Source organism: Dermacentor silvarum, chromosome 1 (assembly GCF_013339745.2).
Source record: "Dermacentor silvarum isolate Dsil-2018 chromosome 1, BIME_Dsil_1.4, whole genome shotgun sequence".
NCBI lineage: Eukaryota > Metazoa > Arthropoda > Arachnida > Ixodida > Ixodidae > Dermacentor > Dermacentor silvarum.
Window position 1 is genome coordinate 186,362,925 of NC_051154.1, and position 26,286 is coordinate 186,389,210.

Consider the following 26,286-nt stretch of genomic DNA (forward strand, 5'->3'; position numbering starts at 1 on the left):
AATCTCTATAGCGGATATGTTTACTTTCCCCCTGCTATCCCTGAACCCAATGGCTTCAAGGAGGTCAGAGGAGCCTAGACTGGCAGCTCGATAGATTTCTTCACATTCCAATAAAACATGTTCCATTGTTTCCCTAGCTTTACCACGGCAAGCACATGCGTCTTCATCCTTGGTGTACCTCGCTTTATAACTACGCGTTCTAAGGCAACCTGATCTGGCTTCGAAAAGTAAGGAGCTTCCCTTTGAGTTATCATAAATTGTTTCTTTCCTGATTTCGTTTTTGCCTTGAAGTAGTCAGTCATAGCAGGTTTCTTTTCCATTGCCGTCACCCATGACATTGTCTCAGCCTAACTTTGCATTTGACGTCCTTTGTTGCCGTGTTGCTGATTAAACCGGTCGCATACTTGGTGGTAAGCTTCCCAGTTCTTTTCCTCCACTGTGAGTCGATGTTTTGCTGTAAAAATACCTGGAGCACCCCCCAACTTGCACCCCATTTATTTTCTTCCATATTCCTCAGTCGTTTTTCAAACTCAATTTTACTCTGACCCTCCCTTACTTCAAAATTTGTCCAGCCCATATGACCGTGCACAGCTTCATTAGTAGTCTTCCCGTGAGCGCCCAATGCGAGGCGTCCCACTGACCTTTGCTTGCCATGGAGTCCTGATTGTACCCCTGACTTCAAGCAAACAACTGCATTTCCAAATGTCAGCCCTGGAACCATTACACCTTTCCACATACGCCGGAGCACTTCGTACCTATTGTATCCCCATAGCGCTCTATGCGATGGTACCATCGCTGGGTCACGCCGCCGCCGCCGGATTTTCGCATTAGAATATGTTGGTAGGAAAAGACGTCACAGTAAATTACCTAAAGTGTTCGAGGCCTGCAGTATGTTTTCTGGGGTTTCGTGGGCTCGATTTTTCAACAACCGCAACACAGTGACAGGTGGAAAATTTTGTGATTGCTCCTTTAATTTCTCCAGTCCTATTTGTAGATCTTGGGTGAACATTTACGACAGGTTTTTTGTAAGATGGTCGCAACTATGGGGATGCGGCAGTGTGATACAAAACCAGTGCGACAAACGTTCAAGCTGGTAAAAGTATTGTGGCAAAAGCTATTCAGTCTTGAGCAAACAAAAACGTAACTTTTTTATTTCCCCGTAAGCTTTCAGAAAAAAACGTATCGGAAGCTTTCTGTAATCTCTGGTCTAATACTTTTAAAACCTGATTAATACACAGAATAGCACACCAATGCAGTCATGAAAAATACGTTGTCAGAATGGCTTTAGAAAATTCGATATTCTAGATCAACGCCACGAACAAAAATCACTAGAGACCTTATTTTGATGAAGACATTTCGTAGAGAAAGACGCTATGCGTTGCATATATGTGGACATGCAGGTAGAATACAAACAAAAGAGTGAAACACAAGGTCGACTTCTAACTCACTCGTCAAAAAAGGTACAAGGTTTAGCGGGTCTCATTCTGGAGTTGACCGGACAACCAAACTCGCTGGCGAAAGGCGGGAAGTTCATTACAGCCTTGTTGCAGTCTCCTGGGGGTTCCGCGCCTGGAATGCTGCACATGAGGAAGCAGAGCGTGACAAAGAACTGCTGCCGCTCGGTGAAGCCGTCACGAAGACGCTGATGAGAGTCGCTGCTCTGACCAAGAGCCTGCTCCAGTGCGCGGTAGCTGATCTCTAGCGCAGGTATTTCAGGAAAGTGGGTTGTATAACCGTCCAGACATTTGTCCACATCATTGACTGCATGTTGCCAAGTAGACGAAAGCCACAGACCGGTTACCTGACCGCTGCTGTTAATTCGCAGCCCGTATTTGTCCAGGGCACGCACTAGCTGTACGGCGTAAAGAAATCCTAAACCTCCGTAGAACATGGCCTGTGTGCCCTGCGCGTAGAAAACAGGCGCCGATAGTGCCTGCACCGAGATGCGAACTGTGTTGAGTACGTAGTCGTAATCCAGAAGTGGCAGGTCCAGGTTGGGCGGCATATGCAATGCGTCGTCATACATGGTGTTCTGCGACAGGTCATGGAAAGCTTCGCGCAAGCGTAGCCAGAGTGCGGCGAAAGTAGTGTCAGTGTTGGGAAAGCCTGAGTACATAATGGATATCGATGAGTCGCCGATAAGATTTTCGGCGGGCCACAGCAGTGTGACTGTGTCGTTCAATTTAACTTGGGCGCGTTGCTTTGACAAGCGATCCAAGCGCGCGGCACCGCCAACTTTGTTCAGGGCAGCCTCTCGTATGACCCGGAGCCCTGCATCGATCTTCTGGCGCTCGTCATTCGGAAAGCTGGTGAGCGTGTAGAGCGAAATAATGAGGAAGCGATACGCCCACTCCACTTGCGCCGCGCAGAAGGCTTCTCGCTCTGCTGAGGCCCTATCAGTTGTGTCACCGGGCGCGTTCCCTACGCTTTCTCGGCTGGGCGCTAGAAGGGCAAAGTCAGCGATAGGTCCTACTGCCTGCAAGAACAGCCAAGCGACGTTCTCAAGTATCTCACCGTTTTCGTAGGTCCGAGTGATGTTGTCAATGGCAGACAGGAGCGCGTCGTGCGTCACAATAACGCGGTCCTCGCCGGTGAGTACAGGATCCACCCGGGAGTTTTTGTTCAGCGAAGCTATCCATTCATTCGAAGGGATATTTTTAACGGTCTTTTCTATGCTCCTGAGCAGTATCTGCTCTACAGATGGAGTACGGCTGCCCTCCAAGAGTTCCTGAAGCACGAAAGTCTGCACGTTTGCCACTCTCTTGCTCTCCGTTTCCGTTGCGGGGAGAGTTCCTGGCGGGGCAAGCAGCTCATAGTGCTTGCGCCAATAGTCGAAAAACGTGCCGCTGGACACGAGTTTACTGTGCAACCTGAATTGGTTGAGAACGGTCGCCGTCGGACTAATGATCATGGCACGCCTCCTACCACCTAGTTTTCTCAGAAAGCGTACATGGAACCACAGCGCCACTGCCCAGTTGAAATCCAAGTCAAGAAGGACTCCAAGTGGCCGGATATTCGGCTTGGGCTGCTTCGGCCAGCTTATATTTCGCTCGTCCATGAACTTTCGGAGTGCAGCAACGCCACTAGTGACCATTTCGTTGGGCCTATCCTTGCAAAGTTGGAGCATTCCGAGAGCCTTCGAGCTTGCTTCCATGTGAACCTGCCCCGCGTTGAGCAATGAATGGAAGCGCATTGACCATGTGCCCACAACGTCCTGCTGCGTAGAAAGTGACCGATAGACGCTTGATGCCATCCAGGCGGAGCAAACGAAGGCACTAAAGTCCGCACACGGGTCCATGCTCCTGTTCAGTCGTGCGCCGATAAGCGCCTCGTGGTGATGACAGTCGTCGCTTTCGCAGAAAAGATCACCTTCAGCCCTACTACCGCTGTGCAGCAGCCAGAAAGCGACAAGGAGAGTCCCGGCCACGGCGACCACGATCAAGGTCAGGATCGCTGCGACCTTCAGGATCCAAACCCACCTGCTGGTTGATGTGGATGTCAACGGGGAAACAACCTGTGTTGCGAAAAACGCAATAAGAAGTACATAAGTTAAAGAGCATCTTTTCTTTATCACAATCTTCATACTTTTTGAGTAAGAGATCGAAGCTCATCAAAAGATCATCAAAAGATGTAGCCGTAATAAATCTGATTTTGCTGGTAATTACTAGGGGTATGCGCATAGTAATTTTTGAGATCATATTGAATACGAATCGAATCGAGTATCCAATACTTTTCGAATAGTTTTTCAATAGTAAGCAGTCGTCCTCAAAGTACTGTTTATATCCTATTAATCACAATGTTAGCAAGATTCTGTCCTAACACTGTTTGTTTGTTTGTTTGTTTATTTGATACCCACAGCGCCATAAGGCATTACAGTGGGGGGAATACTACATGATTACAAGACAGAACACAAGCTCAATTTGCAGTAAGTACAGTACAGCCTAACCAGCTAGTAGGAAATACACTCAATACACAGCATTAAAAGTCCGAATGAGCATTCGGAATAAATAGGCACTTTATTTGCATACCAGGGAACCATCTGAGAGTGCGAATGATCGTGGTTCCGAGGGCTAAATCTGGCTCCCTGAGTCATGTGAAAGTCTTGAGCAAACGAAAACGTAACAAGCGCTCTACTACATAACTTCTCGTGTTAATGCGAGAGCCTTACTTGGCTCATTGTGGCGACCCCGCCGTCATCAGCAAGTCGTGGTAGAAAAACCGTGGCAGAAAAATTGCACACAAATTACGTCATCTTCATCTAACTAAAAAAAAAATGTCACAGTTTCGCCCTGAGGGCGAAGCACTGAATGCGATAGCAACACAGCAATGTCATACGAAGTAAGGTGAGCGGCTTTGGTAGCAATATGAATTGTAGTAAACATGAGCTGATTAAGTAAGCAGGTGTGCTGCGGCGTAAGTAGACCGACATGAAGAGAGACTCGATGACCACGAGAAGGCGCGTGTGAAACGGTGGTGTTGATGAGAAGCGCTTCCCGTGGGCAGCGCGTGCGAAGGGACACACCTGTAGCGCTGCACTGCCGATCCGGGCAGCATTGGATGTGTAGCGTGCGTTAGAAAATGTGTCCCGACTACTACTAACTGAATGAACAAGCGTGGTGTGAGCGCGCAAAAACAAACATGAATAGATCACACTGAATGACTGCAGACAACGACTGTCAAAACGCTGGCAGCAAGCGCATACGCCGCAGCGGGCGAAGGTACGTGCGGTCTATCGCTTCAACGGAAACTGAGCGGCGAATGCACAGCGCATAAAGGTCAGAGCCGTGTGGAGATAAGAGACGGTGCGGGCGAGCGACCAGCGCGGTTGTTGGCAGAGTAGAAGAGTGCCCCCCCCCCCCCCCCCGCTCCCTGCGGCGCTGGCTTCCCGCTTCCTTGCTTGCGCGTTGGAGACTGAGTGCGTTCGCTCTCCGTGATAGCGTGCGTCCCCGCACGCTTCCGCTCGGGCATACGGCGCGCGGCGAAGATTTTATCTATAAGGAACCTCACGGCGACGGCGACGCCGACGGCAGAAATCCGGTTGAAGTGTCCATATAATTGCGATCGCAATAAAAAACTGACATGCTGTAAATTGCACTCAGAACTAGCTAAAACACCTCCGAATCGTTCCGCAGCGCGCGACCGGCAACACATTCAAGCCGCGCCGTGCCGGCTCGCACAAGCCAGTGAGGAGGAAAGGCTCTTCGCGCGCCCTTTCCTCCTCGCCCGATGAAAAGGTCTATAGATGGCGCATGATAGGAGTGGCGCCACCTGGGCGCCACTGTCGGCGCTATGGAGTCTTCACCGTCTGGAGTTGAATCGCTCGTGTCTATATATCATCAGGTGAGACAGCAAAGCGTCGCCGGAGGCGCTTGTTCCCTGCCGACGAAGTACGAGACCATCGCAATTCAGCGAAACGTTCTATACGAACCCGATGAAGAAATGCATAGTGTCAACATCATGGTGCCGCTCGGCAAAGTGATGTCATCGTGCTGAAAAGGCGCGTCATCGGCAACGAAAAATCTACGTAATGTGCGTGAAACATTACTTTAATGCGAACTCCGCAAATAAAACTCAGCTAAGAGATCGCAATATTACCGGTTTGTCGTCTTGCGTTGTTGCGACCTCATAAGCAGAAACATTACACTCGGAAACATAACGCAGAAGCACCAAACTCAGCAACATTTCGCCGCAACACTTAACTCAACGACACACTCAGCGACGAGTAATGCTCTCGCATTTACACATCATCAGAATTGCTTAGGTGCGCCCATAGTTTTTTATGTCTATATGACCGCCGGGATTAAACTTATTGCACTTTTGTTTAAATGTTATGTTTGCGCACAGTAGCGGATTTGAAGTGTTCGCCAAATTTTCGTAATAACGAATACCGGCTATGCGATTCGAAGACCGAATCAGATAGGGCATTATTTCATTCATTATTAGAAATTTCCGAATATTCGCGCCCCCCTAATACGCTAGCGCAAGACAGTGGTAATTGGAGATCGCAGTGAGAGGCCTTCTTCCAGCAGTGGACATAAAATATAGGCTGGTGATGATGATGATTATGATGAATACTCACAGAAAGCAGGAGCGAAGCTCTGCATGTAGAGCATGGAGAGGACTCAGATGGACGCATGATATTAAAAAAATTATAGTCGCGGCTGGCGAAGGACGAAAGCTTTGCTTAGGCAACTGCTGAATCAGTTGAATTACATTGATTTTATTAAAAAGGATAAGATTATGTCTGATAAATAAATAAATATATATATATATATATATATATATATATATATATATATATATATATATATAGCAGAGGAAAGTTTGCAGAAATGAGCCATATGTTTGTTTTTGTGTTTAGATTGTCTATCCGTAATACCCGGCGAGGATTGCGCCCTACACCGGCGTACTCAGGAATGAGCCACACGAATTCTTTAAAGTCTGTTAGTTGAATAAATGGAAGTGCTGCAGCATATTTCCTACGTGAAGTAAAAATCAGGAGGAAAAAGAAAGCGTACTGCGTGTTTCTGTATACATATGTAGTGCGCGTGAATGTCCCATTTCCGTCCCGGGCTCAATTTCTTTCTTTCTTTCTTTCTTTTTTTTTTTTTTTTTGAAGGGGGGGGGGATTTTGTCGTGCTCAATTGTGAGACCATTTTAAACGGTTGTGGATTGATGAAGCAGCCCTCTGATAAGTGTTTATTTTCTTTTTGTCTTTTTATTTACAGCGGGGCTGTTTACACCGAGCGTAGTCCGTAACGTGTGAACAAAAAATGTGGGCCGAGTGCAAAAAGGGTCCAAGCGCAATGACCCATACCCCTGTGAACTAGCGAAACTGAGCCTGGCCAAGTCTGCTAAGCATGGTTGGGACTACTTAAGCTTAGTCAGTCATCGATAGCCAATCGATAGCCAATCAATAGCTATTAGATAATTGATCAATAATCAATAAAATCCGGAAAATGCTGGGGATGACTTGGTAGTGCTTAGCCTAGCCCAAATACGTGGCCAATACCTTGTGATAGCCAATCAATAACTAATCGATAATCGATCAATAATCAATAAATTCTGGTAAATGCTGGGGATGACTTGGTAGTGATTAGCTTAGCCCAAATACGTGGCCAATACCTTGCGATAGCCAATCGATAGCCAATCAATAGCTAATCGATGAATAATCAATGAATTCCAGAAAATGCTGGGGATGACTTAGTAGTGCTTTGCCTAGCCCAAAAGCCAAGCCGTCAGCTCCACTGGCTCTTTAGCATTGCGCCTCCAGTGCAAGCTACGCTAATTCTTTTTAACCCTCATCGTTTTCGTTTGGGAGGAAAACAATAACAAACATGACAGAATGCGCGCAGGCAAGATGCAAGGACCGAATATTTTTAACGCGACAGCGTTAAGGGCCCCGTGCCGACGAAAATCCGGCGTCGTTGGCGGAAATAATTATGCCGAACCACATCATCCTGAACCACCTCGACCGGGCAGGCTCTTCGCGGGGCGCAAGGCGTTAGCGAACAAAATTTGATTTTCTCAAAGTAAAATCCGCAAGAAAAATCATGAAATACAACTTAACCACAACCTACAAGCGTGATAGAGTCGCATTGTAATTTGAATATACGAGAAAAGAGCCTAATAAGCAGCCAGGGATCTTTGAATGCTATCGCGTTCCACTCTTAAAGGCGAAGCAGCGTCCTCCACTGTTTTTTTTTTTTTTTTTTTTTCATAGCGTAAGTATAACGCCGGACGTACGTACGAAGTGGAAAGAACGACAGGACTAGAAAGAGCGTCCAGCCTTGTCGTTCTTTCGCATCGTATCGCATCTGTTATTACTAAACAAATGATATGAACCACCTCCCAGCAACAAGTTGTGATACACTAAGAGTTTCTTTTTTTTTCGGATTTTCTTCCGGTTCAGGGAAAGCGTTGAATTCCAAGTTCAAATCCGGTACCAAGTACCAATCACGAGACATTTTGGTGCAGCGACGGGTAGGTCGTGCTTGCAGCTGTGAGCATCAGCTGCCGTGAGCCACTCGCCGTTCTGAACGCTGCCTAATAAGGCTGTGAGAAACCGCTCCTCTTTGTTGCTTTACAGCAGCTTACGTTTGCGTTATAGTTTGAATACCTCACGGACTTTTTTTTTTTTCGCTCTGACGCTGTCTATTTTGCAGAGTCATCGCTACACTCTTCTCGGCAATCGACGCCATAGCGCATATTTGTACGGCGAGAAAGTACACAGCTATACAACACTTCTCCTGAGACACAGGCGCCACATCCAGCTTGTACATTGCTTCACCATTCTAGTTCGAGAAGATTGGCTTTGCATGGAGGCTACACAACCCCCACGTGTCAAGGCGTCAAGAAAAAGAGGTAGCTATAGTTGCAGGCAGGAGGCACCGGCGCAACGGCATGTTGTTCAGCTCTCTCATCAAATGAAATAGCTAGCTCGAAGTGAACACAGGACTAAACCGATAACGCAAAGCTCTCTTTGTTTGCTTCCTTTGGGAATCCCCGCAGAATTTTATGCGTGCGCCTCAGGATTCGCGCATACTCATCCGAAACAAATTGCAATATGGCTCCGCGACTTGGTGAGCCCGAAGTGATAGATATTAAACCTCTATGCGAGCGCTTGCCGAAGGCTCTTGGATTTTAGGACTTGAGAAATCTCGGCTCCCTCTCCCTCCGAAGGTGCCACACCACTAAACAATGAATATTGGATCCCAGTATTGCAATGAGCATGGCTCGACGGCATAAGCATAGCGCTAAATAGCATCGTCTTTAGAACTGATTATATATCACCGTGCTTGCTTCCTCTCTCCTAGGGTTCGTCACAAGCACCCGATTGCACATCAAGCCCCCCTGCAAGTTCTGTTGGGGTTGGGTTGGGGGCAATGAAATGGGACGTCCAGCATTCTTTAGCCGCGATATTTGTGGCAGCGATCATTGGCGGACGCACCTTCAGCGAGGGGACGCCGAAGCGAGCCTTTTTTCCCTCGTGGTGGACGAGCGACGTGTCTTGCTGCGGCGACGCCACGCCAGCAGCCCCATCTGATGGCGATGTGACTACAAGCTTGCACTTGCGGTCCGCCGTGGTGTCGGGAGTGCCTACATATGAAGGCAGGGGCACCACGCTCATGTCGTGCCCTTGCGACTCGCCGCCAATTGAAGAACGTGGACCAAGCGAAGGGGCCTTCAGGATGCCCGCTGGCTGCGCACCTCCCGAAGCTGCGACCAAACAAAATGCGCATCTTTTAATTAGGCGGTAAATTTCGCTAGCACAAACACTATAGAAACAAGTCTTTTTTTTTTAATTTTTTTGTTTGTCCTTTTTCGCGTTCGAGCTCGTTCGAGCTGCTTACACACTAAAGAAAGAAGGTTCACTACTTTGCGTAGAAATAGTGCTGAGCCAAACAAAACAGTAATTGTGACCGATACCGTAGATTGATGTAGTGAATAATGGCATGAGTAGAGCATATATGCAAACAAGCTCTGATTGGTATGCCGGGCGCGTTTTCTAAAGAGTGATATGGTCAAGGCAGGCCAAGAGAGACACTATTTCTGGTAAAGTACTATATTCTCAGCCAACGTTCCTATCACACTATCACAAGTAGTAAACAGCCTACATGCTACGGATGGCAAGTAGTAGATATTGCACAAAATCTGGCTTCCTTTGCGCTCCTGTATCTTTTTCTTTATTTCATTTTAGCATAAAACACCGGTTATAAGTGGTCTTCTGTGTAAAACGCTTCTCAAATGAGCTATTTATTTATTTATTTATTTATTTATTTATTTATTTATTTATTTATTTATTTATTTATTTCACATGCTTTCAAGGCTCGAAGGCGTTACACAAAGGAGTGGAGTCAAAACAAAAAAAATAATGCAGTAAAAATACAAACAAAAATATTAACAAATGGCATTCTGAACCGCGGTCTTGAAGTTCGTAGGGTCGGTGATGATTGCAACTGATGCGTAAAGGCGATTCCAGTCCGGGCTTGCATAGAGAAAGAAATTAAACAAGAGGGGACACTCAGCAAAAACTGGCAACACAGGAAACACGTCACCATACGTCACGCTATACTTTTGACGCCGAATGTTAGCTGCCGCGAGCATCGAAAAAAAAAAAAAGGAGTGAAATTAAGCTAACAGGCATTGATTTATTTTTTTTAATTCTTTGCCGCGAAAACTAAAACATTTTCGTATAAATGAACTTAAGCTTTGCGACTTATTTTCCTTGCCTTACCTAGCCACAGGTCAATGACGCGCCAGATACATGCGTCATCCGCCAGACACTCCCCCGAAGCCAGCGAGGATGGCTGCGCGCGCGTTTGGGCGCTCGCCCGCGGCGACCCGTCTGTCTCCAAACCCGCCGTGGTTGCTCAGTGGCTATGGTGTTGGGCTGCTGAGCACGAGGTCGCGGGATCGAATCCCGGCCACGGCGGCCGCATTTCGATGGGGGCGAAATGCGAAAAACACCCGTGTACTTAGATTTAGGTGCACGTTAAAGAACCCCAGGTGGTCCAAATTTCCGGAGTCCCCCACTACGGCGTGCCTCATAATCAGATCGTGGTTTTGGCACGTAAAACCCCATAATTTCATTTTTTTTCCGTCTGTCTCCCTTTTTTTTAAGGTAGCCTGGTTTATTGGGCTCTTGGCGTATTCTTGCGTTCCTTCTGCACTGGGACAAGACACCACTGCACTATTGGACTATTGGTGAGAAATCTTGTTTCACAGTCTACGACGCAATTAGTCTTACGGCACGGGACCGAGACTTAAGACGCAGTTAGCGAAAAACAGCTCGGCCGTCCTGCTGCAGTTAATTTGAGTTAATGAATCGTGCTGGGACATGTTTCCGACGCTTCCTAGGGGATTATTGTAACTTATTTCGGTTTTTGGGCACACTGGCCGCACAGGGTGCCGTGTCGCAGTTAGCGAGAAACTAACTTGGCCGTGGTGCGTAGTCTAATGTATCTTGCTAGAAGTTTGTGCCGCTTTCTCTGACGCCAGACATTACTGAAAAGTAATTTCGTTACTTTCTGGGGTACTTTTGAGGCACGCTGGCCGCACAGCGCGCTGTGACGCAGTTAGCGATAAGCAGCTCGGCCGTGGTGATAAAGTTAGTTTGGCGTGCAATGAATCTTATAGAGGGACAAGTTCGTGACGTTTTTTGCGGCCCCGCAACAACATATACCTTCTTTCGGTACTCACGCCTGTTGACAACGCGATGGGCGATTGCCAAGAGTGATAACATGGGGTGTGCTGCTGGCGCCGGCAGAACGCGCGAAAGGTAACGCCGAGGAACATATCAGAAACTTGTACACTCTAAAAACAGTTGCACCCTTTGGGGTGCATTTGTGCCACACAACAATAATCGTCATCTGTCTTGCTTGCGTTTCCTATCTTGAAAACTTTGCACTTGCTACTTTCCTGTCGAGAACGCTACATGTGTCACGCTGATAACGCTGCTGTCGTTCGTGACCGAGAAGTGCCGGGCGCACAGCGTTAAAGAATGGAAAGCCACGCAAGTCAGATGACGATTATTGTTCGGTGGCAAAAATACGCCCCAAAGGGTGCAACCGTTTTTAGAGTGTAATTCGAAAATTCCGTCTTCTAAAGGACTGAAAACAGGCTTTGCACCCACACATTTGTCTTGAGTGCCTGTTGCGTCCGTCTCTGTATGTCGCGTACCGTCGCGTCACCCGAGGCCAAGTTTTGGAAACGCGAAGTCGTCCGTGTAATTGTGCTGCCGAAGTGCAGGAAATAATGCCCGGAAATGGGGGAACGCTTGAAAATCAGATGTTTTCATATTTTATGGTATTGTTTGGGATGAGTCGGGTATACGCCATGTATGTAAAAGCGAATTGCTTTTGTTTGTAATGCCGCCCATTCACCGCTTTCGCACGTTTCGCCTCTATACACGCCGTATTTCTATGTCTAAATACCAAAATGACACATGCTTGTAACATGCTGTTACGTGCTTGTAAATGTAACATGCTTGTAATTTACTTCTTTTCAGCTGGTGCCGTCCGGTGGAGCTTCATACGGGAACTACTAAAGCCCCTATATATAAAAAGTAGCGCCACGCTTTGAAGAATGCCGCCGCCTCCTCGCACACCCTGTCCGAGGCCGACGCCGCGTCGGTATTGGCCTAATGGCATCACGTGGACCGTCGCGCCGCCGGGCGCTGGCTGCGTTTGTTTACGATCACGCTCCATCGCCATTTTCGCCCGAGAAGCGTCTACCGACTGGCGAGGAGCACAACGATAGCGGCGAACACAGTCGGCGATCGTCGAATCTGATCAGCGGCGAAAGATAAACAAGTACACATGTTTCAAGCGGTGTAGGCGGCGCAAGTGTAGAAAAAGGATCGCTAAAGAGAGGAGAAACCAGGAGGAGGGAAGGCGGAGGAGGAGAGTGTCACTACTTTTTATATATAGGGGTTTTTAGGGAACTACTGCTTACCTGGGGCAAGCGCGCAGCCGGCGTGCTAGCTTGCGTTCAAAATGCGCGCGCCCAAAACCAAAACCGGAAGTGATTTATACCGACCGCTTGGCGCGCTGCAGTTAATTCGGCCGCTGGGCTCTATGGGAGTGTCCCCTCTTGGGGTTGAATTCCTTTCTCTATGGTGCTTGTCCTAGGGATGAATGAGTCACTGTACCGGTTTGTGCGGCACAAAGGCTGTGGTCTTCGACTTTGAGGCTGTGGTCAGTGCGGGACGAAATATAAGACGGAGGGGCAAGAAGGGTTTCTTTTAAAAGGGGGTTCAAATGAAAAACTTTGTGAGAAAGGGAGAGGCGGGAACATTTGCGGCGTGACGAAAGATCAGGTAAGCTAAGAGTTCATTTCATTGATGAGATACTTTCATAGCGAGAATAATTGGATAAGACAAAGTGTACACTGCTGTTTTGAATACTCTCTAGAGTAGAAACTAATGAAGACTGAGTCGGATCCCAAATGGCTGAAGCCTACTCCAATTTGGAGCGAACTAAAGTTTTGTAAAGAGTTAGCTTCAGGGGGGAAGGGGCAGAGCTAAAATTATGGCGCAAGTAACCAAGCATGCGGTTACTGTTATTAGTAACACAGTCAATATGCGAATGCCAAGAAACGTTATTTGATATGTGAACGCCGAGATACTTGTAAGAGGTAACTGACGTCACAGGTGCACCATTAATAAAGTAGGTGTGAATGGCAGTGTTACAAGATATTCGCGTGGCATTGAATTTATTTGAATTTAGTTGCATACACCAATTAGAACACCACTCAGTTACGCGGTTAAGATCGTCCTGCAGTTCTTAGGAATTGGAAGGATCAGTAATTTTACGGTAAAGAACACAGTCATCCGCGAATAGCTTTATGGAAGAAGAAAGAACGCAGTTAGGAAGATCGTTAATATAGATTAAAAAGAGAAGTGGACCCAGGACTGAGCCTTGAGGAACACCTGCTGGTACATTAGAAAACCGAGAAGTACAGTTATTAGCGTTTACAAACTGCGTCCGGTTAGAAAGAAATTTTTTTTATCTACTCGAGTACCTTTACGTCCAGGTTAAGTTCAGTCAGCTTAAGCAGAAGTAAATCATGCGACACAGAATCAAATGCTTTGGCAAAATCAAGAAATATGCAATCGATGTCGGTACCTAGATAAGAAATTGCAAAAAGATCGTTAGTAAATAATAAGAGCTGTGTTTCACACGAAAAGAATTTACGGAAACCATGTTGACAGGGGTTGAAGAAGGAGTTGTATTCTAAAAACTCAGCCAAAAGCGAATATATTATATGCTCGAGAATTTTACACGAAATGCTTGTTAGTGATAGGCCTGTAATTGCTGGGTAAGTGTGTGTTACCTGATTTGTGAACTGGAATCACCTTTCCCACGCGCCAATCGTATGGAAGAACAGACCGAGTGAAAATGTGCGACAAGATAACAGCAGAAAATACATTGGAACACTTCAAAATTTTTGAATTCAGGCAGTCTGGGCCGGCAGAGGAAGACGCTTTTTGATTGGTAATTAGGCAGCTAACACCAACCCAGTCAATAGAAATTGAATCCATGGACAAAAAAACCTGCATTGGATACAAGCGGTAATCTATGTGGCATCGCGGTAACATTGGAAGAAAATACATCATTAAATACATTACAGCACTCTTCGGGAGCAACAGGTTCATCATTGGGGTATATTATTTGGATTAATTTACTTGGAGTACCGTTAACTATGGTCCAGAATTTACGAGCATTGGTTTGCAAAAGGTACGGAAGTGTGACAGAATAAAAATGCAGTTTCGCACTAGCGAAACATTGCGGGAATCATCATTTACCATGAATTCAAGTCTTAATTTTATCAGTAATTTTATTTAAAATGTTCTGCGAGCTATCAAAATGCAGCTTGCAAGCATGCTTTAGACTCCTCGGTGAACACACTGCGCGCGTGAAAAGGGGATATTAAAAATGCGTACTGGCAACACTGACCATGTTCGTCATCTTGGCTGAGGCGCAGTTGCGACGCCGGCTGTATCTATGGGATGTGTGTTGTCAGGCTCAGCGATCGTTGCGTTGAGGCCTATTCAAGACTCTAAAATGCAAAAAAAATCGACTTCATCGTCGAGCGATTAATGAATAGCGAACTTCACTTGCTGCCACTAATCAAAGAAGCCAAGCCAGAGATTTTTATACCCTTCAAACGTCCGGACCGGTGGCATTTACCATGGAGGAAGGAAAAACTGAGGAGGGGCCCTGACATCACTCTTTATGAAGCTAAGTGACGATGGAAGTTGGCGTCACTTCGCCATCATGTCGGGCCAGATTCTCCTCTCTTGTTTATATTTCTCGCCTTCGGCTCGCAGCCACGCCGGGCTGCGCGCACGTTCGCGTGCCGTAGTGATCCGACCAAGGGATCCAATCGCGATGTATTCTATCGCGATACGATCTATGGCAAATCCATCTGCAGTTTATGAGAACAAACACGTTTGCTGGTCGTGGCAGTATAGGAATAGTTTTGTTTTATTGAACACGTTTCGGGCGACCACGAACCGGGATATGTGACGAGCCACAGCGCCCCGACGAACAGTCCGGCAGAGGAGAACGTCGTCACGCGTGTAAATACACCTACTCCGGCCTGAGGTCTATTGTTCTCACAGTACGTGAAGCTTCACGCAAACAAATTTCTGCGGTTCGGAAGAGTAAGCGCGTATGCGTGCGGCTAGTGGGTTGACTGGGCCTACGTGCGACCATCAGCCGTTTGATGTGCGCACAGGCGTACAGTCAACCACAAAAGTTTGCGGACCACGCGAGCGCGTGGCCAAGAGCCTCTTCGCGACACTTCCGCTACGTCACCAGCGATCGACAGCAGCGCTACGTTGAAGACGCATCCCTCCTTAAATCTATGGCCTGTCTATTTTCGCCCTGTGCGCAAATATTTTCTACCTATCTCTTTCAACGTGACGCGCTCTTTGTTAGCCAGGGCTACTTGCTTATATTTTGAGAGCAGAATATCAGTACAAGTAATCAGACAGCGTATTCTTCGGCTGTTATCAGTTCTATTTTCGCGTAGCCACGCTGTTTTTTTTTTTTTCGTGAGTGCGTGAGTGAGCGGTGAGGCAGCCATGGGACACAGATGCTTAGTCAGTAGGCAGAATTTTTCCGTTCCTCCCCCATCGCTAAGTGACAGTAGCGGCCGGGATTTGATCGCCTGCGCCCAGGTTTTGCTGCGCAAAGTCCGAACCACCGCGCTGCTATAGTGGTTACATTTAGAAAAATAAGAAATAATCGGGTGCGATGACTCTTTTTATAACCCTTTGCGACACGGCGTCCTCGTTTGGGGACTCGAACTTCGGAGGCGCGTCCCACGCCACGTGTTTCTTCAAATGACCTAAAACTCAGTGTGCACATTCGTGTCCGCTTCCTGATGGGACAACTAGCGGTCAGTTAACTTCATTGTCCTGCGTATTGCTGCAGATGATCACTTTGCTGGAGATACTACCATGTTAGACAATCGTTCGACGTGCCGCGTTCCAAGACCAACGTCAAGAGCATTTTTTTTCTCCGGTCGACACGAATACAACCGAAAAAGCAAGTGTGCATGCGTTTCGGGCCTAATAGTTGATTCCTTTTATGCAAGCATTGAAGCTGACGGATTTCAGAATAATTAGATAATGAGTTATACGCTAATTAATTTTTTTTACTGAAACTCGCACAAAACAGCACATTGCTTCGTCTTCTTTCTTGGAATGTAATAGTGAGCGTCTTGAAATGATGCCATGCGCATTTGACGCATTTGCAGACAGTGCATCATAATTCGTGTCTGAAGGGGATGAATTTATTCACAAGACATTTACAGAAGTGTCATGAAACATAGGTCTCTCAATGATCTAGTAGGAAGTGAAATGTCCGCCGTTTTCTAGCACCTTATTGATGCGTGTGGGCATCGACTCGTACAAAGATTCAGTAATCTCCGGTCGACCGCGCAGGCTTTCCCATTCTTGTGCGATCGCTTGCCACAGCGTATCGGCCGTGCGGCCGCGGTTGGCTCGTGTGGACAGCCGTTTCTTCAACATGCCCCAGACATTTTCTATGGGATTCAAGTCGGCGCCACATGGAGGTCACTCAAGCTGGCAAACAGCATGTTCTTCTAGCAATGACTGGACGATACGTGCTTTATGGATCGGGCTGCGGTCGTGTTGAAAAAAACAGCAGCCGTCGCTGAAGGGACCGTCCAGCGCATACGGAACGAGGTGTCTAGTGATGACGTCGCAGTACCGTGACGCAGTGAAGGGTCCTTCCAGACGCACAAGGGGACCAAGGCCATCTTTGCTGATTGCTCCCCACACGCTCACGGAACACCGTCCACTGGATAGAACACTCTGTGTGTAATTAGGCAGATATCTGCAAGAAATAGCATACAATTGGGTTCCAGCGGCGCGTCTAAAAATGTTGTGATTCCTCTTGCGTATGAACTTTATAATGCTGTTATAGAGTTGCAATAGAAAACGTGCAAACATCATTAGATAGTACTGAAAGACCCACTGGCAGCTTTTAATTAGCTTCAGAGTAAGTAGTACTATGAAACAATCGTTAATGTTTTCAACATAATACCTCTACAGAAAAATCTCGTAATGTCCAAAAGCTCATTTTACGTGAAACATGTTGTGATGCAGAATTAGCTTCGTGAATTAACTGCCAATACACTGTAAACACACCTGCAGTTTAGTGGACGCCAAACCCGCTTCCGTTGGTCCCAGCGCGTGGAAAAAGTTGACTCGTCGCTAAAGATGACATCGCCCCATTTCTCTGTTGTCCAATCTTTCATTGCTGTAGCGAACATGAGTCGTTCTTGTAGCTGGCTGTCTGAGAGGCAGGGCTTCTGTGCTGCTACGAAAGACTGCAGGCCAAGCTCACTCAGCCTTCTTCTTACAGTCTCAGACGATACCGTGAGCGAGAGCGCTTCTCGGATAGCCTCTGCACTTTGAAAAGGATCAGCCACGATGGCGGCCGTAATCAGGCGGTCCTCTTCCTCAGGCGTGGCCCTTGGACGCCCACTGCGCTCCATATCTGTGAATCTGTCATCGTCGCGGAAAGCTTGAATAATCCTATTCACGGCAGTCCGGCTCTTGTTGGTTCGGCGGCAGATTTCGCGCTGAGGTATTCCCTCTATAAGTAAACGCACAATGTGCCTTCTTTCGTCAAGTGGAACACGCAGTGGCATCTTTCCAAATAGGCAATCACCACGTGGCCTGAAGCAAGTCTACTACGTTTTCAGCGACTGATGCGAAGATGCGCCTATGTGTGAAAGAAAATTTTCTATGCATCCGCTTTTTCTTTATTTTTGATGACAGTGAAACACCTCCCTACCCTTTCTCTCAAGACGCAGAAGCAGCAACACTCATTGGACCAAGATGCTGCCAACCAAAGTGCGCCAGTAAACGTCGCGTAAAAAAATCGTCGCAGCGCTTCGTGAAACTTATCTACCCACTGGCACACCAGTCGACAAAGGTTGCAGTGATTGCTCCGATACTGCTATGAAGCCAGATATGTGGCGGTCTTATCGCAGACAGCGCTCTGCGTCAACACAACGAACTAACAATGTCATGCACGGGAATAAAAAATTAACAGGCAGGCGAGTACCAAGAGGGCTCATATCCGGGAGAGCACCCCTGTCGCCGCTAGGTGGCGTACCGCTAGGTGGCGCGGATAGGCAGTCTGGCACGCGCTCGCGTGGTCCGCAAACTTTTGTGGTTGACTGTACATTCTCCTTTCGAGCCTTCTTCACTATTGCACCGCATCCGCCTACCTGACTCTCCTGCGCCCCTCGAGCACACAGATAAGATTACTGCAGTAAGGGGGGGTTCGTCCCTTTACAACTCACAGCAGCCGCTTCTTTCCCATCCTCCACATGGCTGTTTTACATGCCACAAATACATCGTCCGCTGTCAAAAGCAGGAGCACTGCACAGCTGTCACTGACGTGCAAGGAGTTTATCGTACATATTCTGAAGCACAGTGGTTTCAGTCTGTGATGACACGTTAGCATGAATCCACCGAAGAGGGGAAATATATTCGCAGGTCGTCCTTCCTCCATGGCGTGGTAGGTGGTGTACGGCGTTGCACGCGCGCTCGTTTCACGCTTTTTACTTCTTCCAGTCCCACCTGGCCCGAAAAACAGCTGGGAGAGCACGGTCTAGATAACACAGCGGAACAAAACACGGAGACAAACGCAATCCTACACGCACGAAGCCTTTGCCATGGTACGAAACCTATACGGAGCAACACGTGTGAGCGCGCACAACCATAACAAAGCGGAATTCGCTCTCGAATTTTCGCGTCAAGCCCCCTAAAACAACCTTGCATAAGAGTACAATTCCTCAGATTCGTTGCGTCCACAAGAGAACGGGTTACGCGTGAGAAATCGAAGCTCGTGTAGTTATTTCATTCCTTCAAAGGATTGTTCATTATATTTAACAGGGCTTCACCAGCGTTTAAAGGGGTTCTCCCTGCGAATGTGATGCATGGTCCTCGTTTATCGTGGCCAGTTGAGTTTAACTATAGGTTTAACGCTACGGAGAAGGAGAGGCCGTGGTCACCGCCATGATTTCCAAAATGACACTGCCTTTTATGTCCCCTTTTAGTCCTGCCTTGGATTTCTAGTGGCTTCTGGATCGTTTTGTCTTGGCCCACTACACTATAGTATATATGCCTCTTTAATTCCTCCTCCCTGTAGCCCATTTCGCCTTTCGATACGAACGTGGCAGCGCCGGCTACATTCCATTCCAATTACATAAAAATTAGGCTATATTAGATGTCTCTGACCCCTGATGGGTCGGAGAGCTCATACCAACAAGCAGCCTATCTACATTTCCGGAGTGGCCAGAATGCATAACGCTGAAAAGCGATTTGGTTAATCATGCAGAAGTTTACTTGAAAGGTAACGTTGGGACACTTGTAAGTAGGATTTGGTTAGGTACATTAGGTCGCGGTTGCGTCCCGGAACATTAAACAAACCAGCTATGGTTTTTTCTTTCATTTTTTTTTTTCTTTTCGTGCGCGACTATGCGAATGCGCCCGCGGGATTGTATGCTCAGCCACATGCCTTTTTTCGTCTCTGCCTCCATGAAAGACGGTGTTCTGCGGCGAGTACTATGGCTGGAAGTTTTGCTCTGGTCGTCATTGCCGGGTACTGGTGCCCTCACTGAGGTTGTAGCTGTTTTCTCCACCACGCCAGCCAACACGTTCTCCACCATGTCATCCTGCAAGCGCCGTAAACCCACGCCCGCGCTGCATTTAGTGTTGCTGCCAATCTTTAAAGAGTGATAAAAGAAAAACCCTTCTGGTAAAGCCCCTTCTTCAAAATCCTTTAACATCAGCTAGTATAGCATAGTGTTTGCATAGTGTGTACCGTATAGAATTAACTATGTACAAGAGGAAAAGTAAACATGTTTTTTTTTTTTTTTTTAGTAGGACACGCGTGTTTCTGTTTTGCCACGAGCTGTCTCTCGGAGAAATGGTCTTCGTGGCGTCACTGCTGACGTGTCCAACCATGATACATTCCGCGAGCTCCTGCAATGTCACTACGCCTAGCATCAATCCATTACGCTTTTTCACGAATTGGTGTAGATTTCGTGACTGCTTTTTTTTTTTTTTTCATTTCAGCACTTATAGTTTTTTCTGTGGGTGTTGCTCCTGTATTTATTTCATTTTTACAGTTCCACAGTTTGTACTTTTGTTTGTATCCTTAGTTCTGTGTATACTTCCATTACACTATGCCCATACTAGAGCCTGTAAGGTATGCTAAATAAATATATAAACTCATGACGAGAGGTCCTCACCACTTCAGTCCGATTATTTTGACCGAAAATTGGTTAAGAAATCTTACCCGTGAAAATTATAGCAACAAAAGCAGGTTTAATTATTATCAGTAATAGTATTTCTTTTTTGGGGTTTTACGTGCCAAAACCAGTTCTGATTATGAAGCACGCTGTAGTGGAGGGCTCCAGATTAATTTTGACCATCTGGGGTTCTTTAACGTTCACTACAACGCAAGCACACGGGCGTTTTTTGCATTTCGCCTCCATCGAAATGCGGCCGCCGCGCAGCCGGGATTCGATCCCGCGACCTCGTGCTCACCAGCGGAATGCCTCTGAGCCACTGAGCCACGAGCCACCGCGGCGGGGGAGGGAGTGGGGGGGGGGGGATGATCCGTCAGGAGGAGGAGGAGAAGGAGGTGGTGGTGGTGGTACCTTACAGGATGATTCGTCAGTTGTGCTCCTTGACTTATGCTTATATGACATCAATTACAATCAGCTAAGCTATGCTCCCACATAACCACACATAACCACTCACATCTTTGTAGATTAAAGTTTTTATAAGACACTGCCCAGTTTTTGCAAAGTAGCATGGAGTGCATGACATCATTTTTAATGGCACAGGAAGACTCTAAGCCCTCCCTCCCCCTTCAAAAGAAAAACAAAAACAATAAAAGAACAGATTTTTAATAGTGTTTTTTTTAATGAGCCATGTAGGCTTAAGAGCCAAGCTAATGGCACTTTCTGGTATTGCACAGTGAAGATTTTGGAAGTAATGGAGTTGTGGAATAATGCTTTGAATAACTGTGACAACATACAAGTTAGAAAGTGAGCTGACTGTACGATACATTAGTTTCCTAATGCACCAATTAACTCCGCTTGTGCTGTAGATGCCTGACTTGCCTCTTAAAAAACACGGCAGATCACAAATGTTCGCCCACTGTGAGATTCTTTTCAAAAAATAAAGCAGAACAGGGGCTGGATTAGTTCCCAAGGGCTTTTCACCATTAGCTATAGTTGCTTTAGTTAATAGTATGTACAGCATCAGGATTGTGTGGAATTTTTTGTTACGGACAATTTTAGCGTAAAAGCTTTTTGCAAATACGAGCCCTTGCTAGACAGCGTCTTGAAAGCTTTGTTATTCCGTGTATTGGATGCAACTACAAGGTTGAGAAAGTTTGCTGCTTGGAGCACATTTCAGCTTCACCAGAATTAGTGAGCCAGATATCCACAGAAAAATAACTGAGCCCCTATTCACAAAAACGTTCTTACGCTAGAGTTGTTCGTAAGAGCAAATGCCAGCCAGTCGTCATGTCGGACATATTATTAGCGAAAGTGGCCAGCCAATGGAAAACAGAACTTAAAAAGGAAAATGGGCTCTCGGTCAGCTCGCCATAAAAATTACCCGCCGAAAAAGGTTGGTGAATATTCGTCTTGAAAAAATATATTCACTGAAGAAAAAAGAAAAAGCTTTTTGGGTGTAAATAAGGACAAGAAAGTTACGAATTTCGGGGAAATCAAAATGGTTCAGCACTATGTATGAATACACAAGCCTACATAGGTTGAAGATTTGTTACAAAATACGCTGTATGGAGTGTGCTGGAGTGGCCTGGTTAGGACGGGAACAAACACGCTTGGACAGGACGAAGTGAGGCCGACACTGTAAGCGTGTGCATGTGGCTAGATTTCTAAACTTCGCCTCAGGCACGTAGAACAATTCCACCTCTCTAGGTGGATTATTTACAAAAGCGCATATTACTTTCGCCTCAAATTACAGGGTGAATTTGGTGAGCGAGAAAGAGGGGAACCGAGGGGCCCGAATTTTGTCGCTATCAGCTGAACCCAAGAGAGAGTCAAACCAAGGAAAGCAAAGCTAAATTCCTTGCTCTCTCTCTTCTTATTCTTTTCTCTTGTTTCGAAATGTAGCAATGGAAATGCAAATGGAAAGGAAAGTGGACGAAAAAAACAACATACCACAGGTGGGATCCGAACGCCCGTCTTCGCATTACCCGTGCGATGATCTTACTAACTGAGCTACCGCGCCGCTGTTTTCCCATTACCGTTTTGGGGTATTATATGTGTACCAGATCTAGCGCTGGGAGCGTAAGCCAGCGCCTCACGTCAATAGTCAATGTACGTGATTTCTGCTCAAATTAAATTAAAAGCTTTATGCCCCGAAAAAAAGTGCTTTGAATTGCATAATTATCCCCGACATCAGTGCACCTTTGCTGTAAAGCTGCATTGCATTAAAGACTGAGAAACCCCTTGCCCGAATTTGAGTTCGCACTTGCAATGGTGCAAGGATCCGCTCGACTGCTGTCTCGTGCTGGTCTGGTTGCTGCAAGACTGCACCTTGTATGGGACCATATATATATATATGCCCGGCAGCATTGTTGCCTTCAGGTAGCATGTGTGGGTTTATTAAATAGTTGCCTTCACCCAAAAAGATCACGTACACGTGACGCCTGCGGCAAAAAAAAAAAAAAAAAAGGATGTCCCACATCCGCCGTCAAGGCCGTGAGATGTGGCGCTGGCTAACACGCCCAGGTTTAGTTCCAGTAGGTCAACACAACTTAATTAATTAAACTATGGGGTTTTACGTGCCAAAACCACGATCTGATTATGAGGCACGCCGTAGTGGGGCACTGCGGAATAATTTTGGCCACCTGCATGGGCTTCTTTAACTTGCACCTAAATCTAGCACACGGGTGTTTTCGCATTTCGCCCCATCGAAATGCTGCCGCCGTGGCCGGGATTCGATCCCGCGACCTCGTGCTTAGTAGTCCAACGCCATAGCCACTAAGCAACCACGGCGGGTATCAACATCAATACCCCAGAAAGTGGATGAGTGAACGGCGCCAAGGTAGCTCAATTGGTAAAAGCATAGCACGCGTAATGCGATGACGTGAGTTCGTGCCCCAACTGTGGCCAGTTTTTTTGTTTTGTTTTTTTCATTCACTTTCATTTCCAATTATGCATCATTTCTTTAATTCAATTCATAAGTACAAGCAATGTCCCCGGTGCTGTCCTTGGTCTCGTTGTTTGTTGGCTTCTTATGATATGACTAATAAACATCTGGCCCACGGTTTCCTTTCTTCTCGTTGATTATATATACAGGTACATATATATACAGAAGTATAGATGCGCGTATGAATCTATTTATTGACGTTTCGGCCGGGGTCTGGCCTTCATGCATATATATATACCGCGCTAACAATCGTGGCTGCTAAGTATTACACCGCTACGAGCCGCGGTGACGCGTTAACTTTCAAACTAAACGCTGTTTGCCCTTCTCCTCGCGGGCGCCGCGCTACCAGCCGGAGAGTGGACGTAAATCGCACAAGTGCGCTTACGTAGGTAGCAGTGCTGTGACGTCGCTCGTAGTGACACGTAACTTCGAGTATTATTCAAGGCGACATCAGTTATTTGTTTAATCTCTTGCTTCAATAGACGAATTAAGGTTTAGAGAAATAATAAAACATGCAAACCGAATATCTGCGTGTTTTTGTTTTACATCGCACCGCAGCAAGAGAGATGTACTTCCGTTTCGTCTGCTTGTGCCCACGTCGTGCAGTCACGCGCGCTGCATGACAACGAAATTGTCATTTTCAACTGTGTTCCAGCGCACGATCATGCTCTGAGATCCGCATGCGTCTGCCTCAGTGTTCGTGGCGCACTTATACCGCTAGTTGGGTGTTCTCGTGCACAGCGCGCAAATTCGCGCGCTCCGCAATTCAAGACAAACGCAACAGCTCGCGCTCGAGGCCGTCACCGGAAGTGTGCCGCGCAGCAAAAAAAAAAAAAAAAAAAGTGCGAGAAAAAAAAAAAAGGAAGAGGCAGGATGTATGCGTCACGCGATTCTCCAGCTTCGGAATGGGAGAACGCAGGGAAGGAATTTCGCTTGCGGAGTCTAAACGGGGCAAGGGGAGAGAGTGTCTCTCTTACTTGGCAGTGGCGTTCGCCTCTTGAAAGCATGGTTTCGCGGCACTGAAATATTTCTACCTCGGCTGCAAATGAACCAATTTGAAAACTCCTTGCGGTATAACGCTCCCTATAGAGAACATGTAACAACTTCCAGCGCATAACCAAAATTTGCTATGTGGCCTGGTGAGGGGCCCTTTAACCATCACGTCCACGTTGCCCCCTCGTAACACTTTAGTTCTTCGATTAAGCTTGTCGGCGTTAGTGCTGTATGCTAAGTAATAGCAATATCAGTTTCTCATGGTACTTACGCGTACGGCCTTTGCGTCATCTGCTATGTCGGTGGCACTTGATCTCTTGCGTCGCTGGTGCTTACGGGACTTGGAGCTTAGCAAGCTTCCGTGAAACTTTCGCTTGTCTTTATCGGATGGTCTGGGGACGGCGACATCGACGTGCCCTACAGCAAAGACACTGTTCGTCGACCGCTCAGGAGCCGCAGAGATTGCCGAGGAGCGCGAAGACTTGGTGGAGCGTGATGACGCAGACATGGCTTTCTTCGATGCTTCGAGGCTCTTCTTCTTCTTCTTCGCTCATTGAATTTGCACGTTCTTCCCTCACATAGTGGTTGTTGATGTCACCAGACCGAAATTCCATGTGCATACGCGGGTGGATTGACCAGGGTAAACAATAAGATCACTAAAGGATCATGCTCACATCTTATTAAGGTAGATTTCAAAAAAGAACGACGATAAACAGATAAATATAAACACCATACGGCGTTAGAAAAGTGCGCACGCCGATTCGTGTCGGAGCAGAAAGGGGCAAATGTGCATTAATAACGTTTAAAAGGCGCTTTATTATGTGAATTAACTACATCAAGTATGTATAGACGATTGAGTACGCATGTACTTACTTCCGCACAAGAGTGTGTGCACAACCATGTGTACCCACAAATGTGGACACCTTTTCTAACGCCAAGTACTCCTCAGCGAAACGTTCAGGGGCATTCAAATCGCGCGCCCTTCATCGTCTTGCATCTTCGTTTACCCATCTTCCAAAGGAGGGCGCCATATGTAGCCTGAAGCTAAAACCCCTATATATAAAAAGTAGCGCCATTTTTAGATCTTGCCGCCACCGCGCTCACCCCGGCGTTTCCTCCTTGCCGCCTCCTGTCGCCCCAGCCTCCTCCGCTCCCCTTTCCCTTTCCCTCAAGAACCACTTATCGATCCCCCATTGGCCAATCCGTGTCACGTGGAAGCACGCGTTGCGCTTTTGTATATTTTTTTTCTTTCCAGCGCGCTCCGACTGTCATTCTCGGGCCTGTGCGACGAAAGTGCTGTACGCACAAACGGATCAAACGTGTCAGGGACAAGAACTTCGTTGTGATGGCATGCTGCTGCACCTTAAGTTGCCGCAACCGACAAGGCGAGGGCAAAAGGCTTGTTTTTTTTTTTTTTTTTTCATCCGGCGTGCGCAAACGCTTGCTGCACAATATGATATTTGCGCCGTCTCGCATCGTCGCGTTGCTACTTCCAAAACGGCATTATTAAGACCAGTTACAGACTGACGAAGCAAAATCGCGCCTCATAAACTTCTCCGCAGGGCGCGATCGAAGTTTTCCTCGGATTTCCTCTGGTAGCGCGTTGGCTGTCGTCTGCCACGGCAGGCCCGACACAGGCGGCGCCACTGTCGATATCGCGCCTCGATCGCGCTGGTCGCGCCGAGCGCGATAGTGGAACGGAGGAGGAGGGAAGTGGATGGCGCTACTTTTTATATATAGGGGTTTTACCTGAAGCGGCCGTCGGAAAAAAAGAGGCTGCGAGCAGATAAAGAGATATTCTCGCAGCTTGTGTCTTCGTGCAGGCTTATTGGCTTCAAAATGCTTTTTATGTCACCAATTTTCTCTGTGAGCTCCAGAAATAGTGTGCAATAAATTTTTAAAGACAGTTACTCATTCGCTTGCCTACCTTTTTTCGTTAGTGAGGAGGATAATGCAAGGCAAAGAGCCTTGAAAAGCCCTTGTTTACCCTTTCCAGCTGTTGAGTGTTTCGCAGTATTTTAACGGCGCTTTCATTTCAATAT

At 47.0% G+C, this 26,286-nt stretch overlaps 1 protein-coding gene across 1 annotated transcript; it reads right to left on the bottom strand.

Annotated features, from left to right (window-relative positions):
• Positions 1-1,444: 1,444 nt before the first annotated feature.
• LOC119436036 (uncharacterized) lies at positions 1,445-24,752 on the bottom strand. The gene is made up of 3 exons (XM_037702775.2): positions 24,581-24,752; positions 8,951-9,219; positions 1,445-3,514 (listed from the first exon to the last, which is right to left on the bottom strand). Exons 1-3 carry the CDS (start codon positions 24,750-24,752, stop codon positions 1,445-1,447), a joined length of 2,511 nt encoding a protein of 836 aa, XP_037558703.2.
• Positions 24,753-26,286: the final 1,534 nt, after the last annotated feature.

What these genes read in the sequence shown, in the direction of transcription:
- LOC119436036 (XM_037702775.2), bottom strand. Translation starts at nt 24,752, where the DNA reads ATGTCTGCGTCATCACGCTCCACCAAGTCTTCGCGCTCCTCGGCAATC. An exon ending in CTTGCTAAGCTCCAAGTCCC is followed by an intron (nt 9,220 to 24,580) that starts GTAAGCACCAGC and finishes GTTTGGTCGCAG; the next exon opens with CTTCGGGAGGTGCGCAGCCA. An exon ending in TCGGCGTCCCCTCGCTGAAG is followed by an intron (nt 3,515 to 8,950) that starts GTGCGTCCGCCA and finishes TTCGCAACACAG; the next exon opens with GTTGTTTCCCCGTTGACATC.